Below are 9,700 nucleotides of genomic sequence, written 5' to 3'. Positions count from 1 at the left end.
AACCTTGGGCACTGGGTTTGGCTTGGTAGCTTTGCCCTTCTTCTTCCAAGAATTGCCCTTCTTCTTAAAGCTAGGCTTGTTCTATATAGCCATCACATGGCTGCTACTAGCGCTTTTCTTAATGTCAACCTCTGCTGTTTTAAGCATGCCACATAGTTCATTCAGACCCTTCTCCGTCCCATGCATATGGTAGTTCGAGATGAAGTTCCCATAGCTAGATGGAAGAGACAAAAGAATGAAATCAGTGGCCAACTCTTGGCCTAGTGGGAAGCCTAGCTTCTCCAACTGTTGAGTGTAACCAACCATCTTGATTATGTGTGGTCCTACTGCTGCGCCTTCTGCTAGCTTGCTCTCCACAAAGGCCTTAGACACATTGAACCTTTCGGTCCTGGCCTACGTTTGGAACATGTCTCTAAGCGCCATGATCATATCGTGCGCCTCATGGTTTGTTTCGAACTGCATCTGCAGCTCGGGTTCCATGCAAGCAAGCATAAGGCAGTTACTTCAAGGTTAGCATCACATGCTTTCTTGTAAGCATTCTTAACAGCAGCAGGTGCATCATCAGCAAGTTCTTCTGGTAATGGGTGTCTAGAACATCTTCCTTTTTCTCAGCCCTGAGAACAATTCTCAGGTTACAGATCCAATCCGAGTAGTTTGTTCCATTCAACTTGTCCTTCTCAAGAACCGAACACAAAGCAAACGGTGTAGTGTTGCTAGGTGCCATTTAATCTACAACAAAAGTAATGCAAAATACACTAAGAGAAACGTATCCATGATAGAGTAAATCACATTAAACTATTTAACAGAATCTACTCCCACTAAAATCAATATCCCTCTATTGATACTTAGTGATTCAGGATCCACAACTAACAAGTCTACTAGTGAGCTTTAGCATCACCGCTAGCAAACAAGGTAGATCGGTAAGCAACTTCTTGCTAATCATATCACATATAACTTCTGTTGTTGGGTGACATCTCCATGTCTCGGCGTCCAACCTTTATGCCCCAAGGTCCTTAACCATTAAGATAACCTTGTTAAGCAAGCCAACCCTTATGCATGTAAGTGTCCGACACAAACCCGTCTAGTCAAGGAAAACTAGTGGCACCCTAATTTCATAGACCCACCACTAGTTGTACAAGACATGGGATGGTGCAAGTTTTAGTTGGGAGGGCATACGAACTTAAACTTTGCGAGGAATCGTTCTACTTCTAACATCACATCATGCAGAAAGTAAAACATAAAGAATAACATGCACACAGTTGTGACATAATATGGCCCGTTTTCTTATGGTGATCTCCATCTCCACAAAACCTATTCACCATGGTGATCTCCATCTCCATGCTCCATGTGCACCATCCTCCTGGTGATGAGTCCTCCAAGAACTAGAACATGCTATTGCACCTAATAGCTAGTAATTAAGATTACATAGTTGCTTGGATCATCACAGATTGGTACGCAGACCATTAAATACATTAAAGTAACAACACATATGGCTCTAGCCGTGTTGCCGTACGCGCGACACGCAGGTCACGAATGAGTTACATACATGCATCACATACATAAAGGGGTCATACTGATCACAAGATCCATCCATCCTGCAAAATAGTGTTAGGTGTTCTAACGTTCCAAACTTCAGAGGTTCGTAACTCGATCTTCCAAGCGGAAATTGGGAAATCTAATTTTGCCGAAAATAGCAAAGTGGTTGAATTTTATGTGTGCCTTTTTCTGTAGATCAATTTTCATATAAAATTTGCCTCGATCCGCGATCGTACCGAAAAGTTACAGCTGTTTTATCGAAGAACACGCATACAGCAAAATTGCAACCTAGTAGTAGATCCAATCTACTATTGCACATCGCATGCACCTGGAGTATGAACCTAGATTCGATTCGACCGGTAGGAGTATGTCGTTACACGACCATTGTAGCAAGAACACGAAAACAGGCCATAGATCAATCTGAAAACTCGCATATCTCTATATGCACACATCCCGAATCCATAACAAAACAGCTACGACTCTGATACCACTTTAGGGTTACGAGGTAGGCTACGCTAGCACAAAATAAAATTTTCTACCGTGTAAACCAGGAAAACTGTCGTATATGGATCACGGGATTACCAGTTGACGCACTGGTGCGGAAGATGTAGAATCGCATCGGGGCAGTGAAGTCGATCAGCGTAGTCGAACATGTAGTCGATCACGTCGACGTCGAGCAGCTCCTCAGCAGCTCGTCCACATGCAGCAAGGTCGTCCTCATGCCGCGGCTCGTCGTCGACTCGTCGTGGCTTGTCGGCGGCTCATCGTGGCTCGTCCAAGTGCTGCAGGTGCAACACCTCCAAGGTATCCATACGTGCAGGGAGGAAGCATCGCAAGCCGAACTACTAGGTCTGCGAGTTACAATAGGGCAAGGGCGTGGTAGGCGCGGCAGATGTGTTTTGGCCAAAAGGGATGAAACCCTAGGGTGCCCCACCCCACTATTTATAGAGGTTCCTAACGGGCCTCTGGGTCTGAGGCCCATTAGTACTTCTAAACCTGATCCAACTTGGGTCACATCCGAATTGAGCTTCCCGCCCCTTAAGTGTGTGACCCTATGGGTTCGGATACGTATAGACATGGCCCGAGTACTCCTACTCGGCCCAATAGTCGGTAGCGGCCTCTAGCAAGACGTGCCAACTCCTATACGCACACCAAGATCATATCAGACGAACCGTCACAACATCATGTACATGCTATTCCCTTTGGCTCATGATATTTGGTCTAGCTTCAAGCCGATTGCTCTTTCTCGATCCTGTGATTCGGAATCCCTTTGTAGGTTAACACTTAACCATACGTAGCATGGTCATGCATTTCCGGATCCGATCACTCGAGGGGCCCAGAGATATCACTCTCAATCAAAGAGGGGCAAATCCCATCTTAATTGATCATGCCTCACAACATGCTTCCTGACAAACCCGAAAGCTACCTTTTTAACTACCCTATTACGGCGTAGCGTTTGATAGCCCCTAAGTAAGTCGATCCACATCTTGAGTACATGCGACAATCGCAGGTCTAAGGACAAAGCGTACTTGTTGTGTAAAGAGAGAACTACTTCTCGCTTTGGGTCAGTCCTAGCACATGTCTCTACATACGACTACATTACTAGTTTGACATCTCCATGTCCATGACTTGTGAAACATAGTCATCAACTAATACATGTACTATTCTAATATTCATTTGTGTCCACACATGAACTCCGACTAGGGACAACTTTTAAAATAACCATACAAGTAAAGAGTTCCACATATAATTCATATAATTGCAGATCAATTCAAGTAGCCTTTAATGGATATTCAATGAACACAATATACAAATCATGGATACAATCAGATATCATCATCTCTATGATTGCCTCTAGGGCATACCTCCAACAGTTATATAGGTAATAAAACTACCTTGGAAGTTGAGAGCATCCCTAACCAACTTATAGGGTGGAGTCTTGCTGCACCTGGTAAGAAATTGGTTAACGGATGGAAGGATGCCACACGCGCGCGGGATTGCTCTGGTTTTGTAGTTTTTAATCACGAGTTGATGACTAGTAACTGATGCTGTGTTTAGTGACCAGTAACTAACGTGGATTAAAAGGCTGACAACAATGACTAGTAACGGCTGGAGGTTACTTGTAACTGACCAATTGATGGCAGCATCTAAAGGTTTTCTGGTGCCTATAAGAGCGGCACTTCTTCTCTGTCTTTTGTGAGGATAACATACCACGAGAGCTTGTCTTTTGTGAGGGTAACATACCACGAGAGCTTCTCCACCGCTGCGTTGTGTTTTGCTGTCCCTGTTACAACAATCTGTGTGTACAGATTTCGCCGGAAGAGCAGGCCTCTGAAACTGCGCCCTTGCTAGACTCTGCACCCAAGGAGTAGAAGAGCGATCAAGTTTTTGGGGAGCGCTCTCTTGCGCGACTGCTCGTTCCTGTCATCTACGACTACTTCCCGGCGACGCATCTGCACAGCATCAACTCTACACGGCATCAACCTCTGATCAACTACATTGAACAGGCTCGACTAACAATGTCAGCTAACGGTGCATTCAATTCCTCCAGAACTGGCCCCGCCTCAGGGTATTTTCTAATGAACTTCGTGGTTCATTGTTTGTTTTCTGTTATTTCCACTGCATGCTTCATGTTCATCGCTACAAACACAAGTGTTTATGCTCCTGCTTATGTTATCATTTATGTCATGTTTTATTCTCTATTTTGGATTAAAATAAATCGTAAAATGCCTCTAATTCCAGCAAAAATTATAATCGCTTATTTGTGCCGGCATGAATAACCATCCCCATTTGCATCGGATTCATGGTTCTCGCCTGATGACCCGCATGAATTAGGATTTAACGCCGGCACGTATGAAAGTCTCTGCAGTAGTGTAGCATAGAGCATTGTATTCTTGAAGTTTTCTGCTATTTCAATATAAAGATACATAATTCTGTTGCATGATTGAGAAAAAAAAATCTTTCCAAATATGTCCCTTCCACTGTTAAAGATGGGCGTGAGTTAACCACGAACGCTCTGTTGTAGCACCAGGTGATCCACATAATAAGTATGGAGGCGTGGATCTATCCATTTTTGCTGCACCAGCTGAACCGTCTGCACTGATGGTTCGAATGGATTGATCCATCCAATTTCGGCCGCACGTGTGCCTCACGAGCGATGCACACGATTTTCCCCACGGCCTTCTCGTTTTTTTCCATCCCGCCACTTCCCTTTCCATGTCGCCCGATTCCCGATCTTCATCTCGGGCGAGCGTCGCTGCCCAGCGAGCGCTCATGTCTCCGTCCAAATTGAAGCAGACACGCCTCCATGCTCATCCGGCAGTGTCGTCCCGGCCCCGTCGCAAGGGAGTAAAGGCACACACGGAGAAGCCAGCCAGCTTCCCACGGAGAAGTATGGCGACCAGGCGTTGAAGGAAGCGCACGATGTCATATAGTCTAGGTCGATCCACTCGATCCTTACTCCTTAGATTCTCCGCGGATCGAACCGCTGCTCACTCCTTGTTAAACCAGTGGCCCTTTAGACCTATTTTCGCGTGGCGGGATCGATGATCTTGTGGTTCGATCGATCCATGCCCATCATTATTCACCGTCTGTGATGGGCTGCACAGAGTGACTGAGATCCTCAAGAACCGCACATAAGGGTACTATATGATCACACCATCCGGAGGGGAATAATTCTTAATTCTCTCCATCCAGGCCCCAGTCGCCCGCCATCCAAGTCAACCGAGCGGGGTCACCCACACCAGCCACATCCACTACACGTCCACACGCTACTGCCTAAACCATACCGAACCCCTCGACTCGCTCTCACAGACCCATCTTCCCCACCTGCCCCGACCACCTTCGTATGATCGTATCCATCCCCATTTCCCACACTAATGGACGCTTCCACCGCCCGAGCTTTAATTTCTCCCCCCACGCGCACTAAGTGCGCCGATTAGCATGCGTGGGCTTTCCACTCGCTAATCGCTTGCCTTCCATCGACCTACCGGTGCGGTGATACTGCGCGCAGCGCGGCCCATGTCGTTGCGCCGTCTGTGCTTCGTGCTGCCGATGGACATCGACGATGCTGTCCTGGCAGCGGAGGAGCCGCGCTGCCGGGTGACGGCCCGCAAGACAGTCCGGTCCTACGTCCGCGGCACTGTCGGTCGAGTGCTGTGGTGCCTCCGATGCCGGTCATGCAGCGGCGCTGACCGCTGCCACAACTCGTCAGGGATGGCGTTCGAGGATATCGCCGGCGTGGATGAGAACGGAGGCAGGAAGCTCGCTGGCTCCGAAGGCAGTCCGAGGATATTCAGCTACTCCGAGCTGTATATTGGGACAAACGGGTTCAGCGACAAGGAGATCCTTGGGAGCGGAGGGTTCGGTAGGGTGTACCGCGCCGTGCTGCCCAGCGATGGCACGACGGTAGCCGTCAAGTGCATCGCCAGCCACGGCGACCGGTTCGAGAAATCCTTCCTGGCGGAGCTCGCGGCGGTGGCGAGGCTGCGGCACCGCAATCTCGTACGGCTCCGCGGATGGTGCGTGCACGGCGGGGAGGAGCTGCTGCTGGTGTACGACTACATGCCCAACCGCAGCCTGGACCGCCTGATCTTCGCGCCGGCCTCCGCAAAGGTTCCCGTGCTAAGCTGGGACAGGCGGCGGCGCATCGTCGCCGGGCTGGCCGCCGCGCTCTTCTACCTGCACGAGCAGCTCGACACGCAGATCATCCACCGGGACGTCAAGACCAGCAACGTCATGCTCGACGCCGAGTACAACGCCCGGCTTGGGGACTTCGGCCTCGCCCGGTGGCTCGAGCACGCGGTGTGCGCCGACGACGCGGCACAGCCACACCTAGAGGTGTCACCGTCACCGCCGTCCCTGGGCTTGTCGTCCTCTGCTTCGGCGAACTTTCAGTTTCGGCTGATGGACACAAGCCGAATCGGAGGAACTATCGGGTACCTGCCGCCGGAGAGCTTCCAGCGCCGGGCCACCAGCACCGCCAAATCCGACGTCTTCAGCTTTGGAATTGTGCTCCTGGAGGTTGCAACGGGGCGGCGTGCGGTCGACCTGGCGTACCCCGACGACGAAATCTTCATGCTGGACTGGGTGCGTCGGCTGTCCGACGAGGGGAAGCTACTCAACGCTGCAGACGGTAAACTGCCGGAAGGCGCCTACTCTCTGTTCGACATCAACCGGCTCATACATCTCGGCCTCCTCTGCTCGCTACATGACCCGAGGGCTCGTCCAACCATGAAGTGGGTCGTCGAGAACCTGTCTGACGGCTGCTCCGGCGACCTCCCGCGACTCCCGTCGTTTGTGGCTCTTCCAAAGTACATCTCTCTCACTTCATCCTCTGACTCTGGCACGACAACCATCACCACGGGTAGCACGGCCACAACTCTATCCAAGCCCGTCTACGACACCGCTGCTGCGGATACCATTTACCACACTGCAGAAGACGGAAGATGCAGCTCGAGGTCCGCTGACGACTCTGGTGGCAACAGCCGGCGGTCGTCGCGGCCGGTGGCGATCCCGAACGTGGACATGCCGCGTGAGATATCCTACAAGGAGATCGTCGCGATCACAAACGACTTCTCCGAGTCGCAGATGGTTGCGGAGCTGGACTTCGGTACAGGGTATGAGGGCTTCTTGGACAGCGGCCACGGCCGCGTCCATGTGCTCGTTAAGCGCCTCGGCATGAAGACGTGCCCGGCGCTGCGGGTCCGGTTCACCAGGGAGCTCTGCAACCTAGCAAAGCTCCGGCACAGGAACCTCGTGCAGCTGCGCGGGTGGTGCACGGATCACGGCGAGATGCTCGTCGTCTACGACTACTCCCCGGGGAGCCTCCTGAGCCACTATCTAATCCGCCGCGACGACGCGGTCCTCCCATGGCGCCAGCGGTACAACATCGTCAAGGCCCTCGCGTCGGCCATCCTTTACCTGCACGAGGAGTGGGACGAACAGGTCATCCACCGCAACATCACGTCTTCGGCGGTGTTCTTGGACCCCGACATGAATCCGCGTCTCGGGAGCTTCGCGCTCGCTGAGTTCCTCTCAAGGAACGAGCACCACGGCGGGCACCATGTTGTGGTATCTACCAGCTCGGCCCGGGGCATCTTTGGCTACATGTCGCCGGAGTACATGGAGACCGGTGAGGCGACCACCATGGCTGATGTCTACAGCTTCGGCGTGGTAGTACTGGAGGTGGTGACTGGTACGATGGCCGTGGACGGAAGGTTGCCAGAAGTTCTTCTTGTCAGGAAAGTTGAGCTCTTTGAACAGCTGAACCGAACGGTGGAGGCCATGGCGGACAGGCGGCTGGATGGCAAGTTTGACCGTAAGGAACTCCTGCGGTTGGCTAAGCTTGGCATCGCGTGCACCCGCTCAGACCCGGCAGCGCGGCCGAGCATGAGGAAGATAGTGAGCATTCTGGACGGCAACGACGAAGTGTTGAACAAGTTTGAGCACAGGAAGGAGAGCACGGAGGACTGGCAGAGGAGGAACGGTGCTAATCTTGCCTTAGTAAGGAGATTCCAGGCTCTTGGCATACACTGAATGCTTAGAAACAGGGTAGTTACGTTATTCTGGAGAACTTTTACCTTGCTCTATGAGTTTTAGGTGGATACGGGAAAAACATCTGATGTAAATATTGGTTGTATTTGGATTTGATTCTCTGCAGTTGTAACCATGTTGTTTTCAGATCTGCACACGCTTTGTCCAAATGTATTAGCAATTGAGCATCTCAAAGGTTGGAACTGATGAGTAGCGACCATACTTGCTTTAGACTGAACACGAGTGTGTTTTCTTTTTCCTAGACAACCGAATCTTCAACCCTTTTGTCCATAAACATCACCATTTATCGGGAAATTTAAGCGAAAAAAGCTTAGTGAGTTCAAAAGTCAATTGCAGTACAATATTTGTTCCACAGATGTTTCCAGCGGTTCTAGCTGAGCTCCACTAAGCACGCCACTCATCAGATCAGACAACCACCTAACAAACAATATCGTCTTGTCATGGCAAAGCCACCATCCTTTTGCAATATCCATGGCGTCATTATCATTGATCCGAATATCTGATGAGCTGATAAAGAAGTGGTGTAGAAAATATTCCGGATTTACCGGATGGTGCGCCGCTGAACCGTACCTAATAGTTATTGATGGACTTGTGGAGTATATTGTTTTGATTCTTGCTCCAAATTGAAACACTAAAAATCCTTACTGGTCCCATCTACAGGTCCTCCAAATGGGGCTTGGTTTGGCTGGCATGTGTTTAAAACTGCTAACCTCAATCTGAAGCGGCATTGAAGGAGCTTGTAGTGTGAATACTGGCGAGCTGTTCGCGCTGAACTAATGAATTGCTTTCAAACTCCCACTTTCACAAATACTGCTTTCAAACTTTCTTAGGAGTCCACCTTGGTATTTACTAGTTCTTGCGTGAAAGTCGGGATTGGCAGTTAGGTAGGTTGCACCAACATTGTCACGCTCCATTATTGAGGTGATTGAACCTACTACCAACTCCTCAAGAAGCAATTGTGCCGAGATGAGTTTGGCAGCGGCATATGGCATGTGCTAGGGGATTAGGCCTACCTAATGCGGGTTTCAGACAGGGTAATAGGAACAACAAGAAGAACATTCGCCAATCATCCGAATGGCGCACCCGATGGGCATCTAAATACACATAGACAATTGTGAAGTTGGACCTTCTGAGTTCTGATTTCGCACTGGTACGCACAGGTAGAGAAACAACATTTTTATCTCGATCGTTTTTGACTTCGGACTAAACGAGCTTTAGTCCAGGGTCAAACGACCACCACCGACAAGAGTTCTTTAGTCCCGGTTAGTAATATTAATCGGGGCTAAAAAACCCCTTTTAGTCCCTATAAAAATCAGCTTCTTCGTCCTAGAGCTCGAGCCACTCAGACCGAGAGCTCAGGCTCCTTCTCCATGGCGACCAAGCAAGCTTAGGGAGGTATTGCCTGATTTCTTTTTCTCGATTCGTGGAGATTTCACTCATCCAAAGTGTTGTAAAGGTTAGCTATTTCATCCTTCCTTCGTTTATTGTTATTATATTTTGTTTTATGCTTTAGAGATAGAGAAAATTGAGTTTTTTAGAATGAGCGGGAATGGAAGTATTTTTTTATTTATACATGCATTTGAGCTACGATTTTTTGGATAGCTTGCTT

The 9,700-nt window shown here is 49.6% G+C and overlaps 1 protein-coding gene across 1 annotated transcript; it reads left to right on the top strand.

The window, feature by feature from the left end:
- Window positions 1-5,269: 5,269 nt before the first annotated feature.
- Window positions 5,270-8,273, top strand: LOC101780492 (receptor like protein kinase S.2). The gene has a single exon (XM_004979158.4). It carries the CDS (start codon window positions 5,557-5,559, stop codon window positions 8,071-8,073), a length of 2,517 nt encoding a protein of 838 aa, XP_004979215.1. The 5' UTR covers window positions 5,270-5,556; the 3' UTR covers window positions 8,074-8,273.
- Window positions 8,274-9,700: the final 1,427 nt, after the last annotated feature.

Source organism: Setaria italica, chromosome VIII, assembly GCF_000263155.2.
Source record: "Setaria italica strain Yugu1 chromosome VIII, Setaria_italica_v2.0, whole genome shotgun sequence".
Taxonomy (NCBI): domain Eukaryota; kingdom Viridiplantae; phylum Streptophyta; class Magnoliopsida; order Poales; family Poaceae; genus Setaria; species Setaria italica.
Note: the sequence above shows the minus strand (reverse complement) of the source record. Positions and strands in the feature narration are given on the sequence as shown.

What these genes read in the sequence shown, in the direction of transcription:
- LOC101780492 (XM_004979158.4), top strand. Translation starts at nt 5,557, where the DNA reads ATGTCGTTGCGCCGTCTGTGCTTCGTGCTGCCGATGGACATCGACGAT.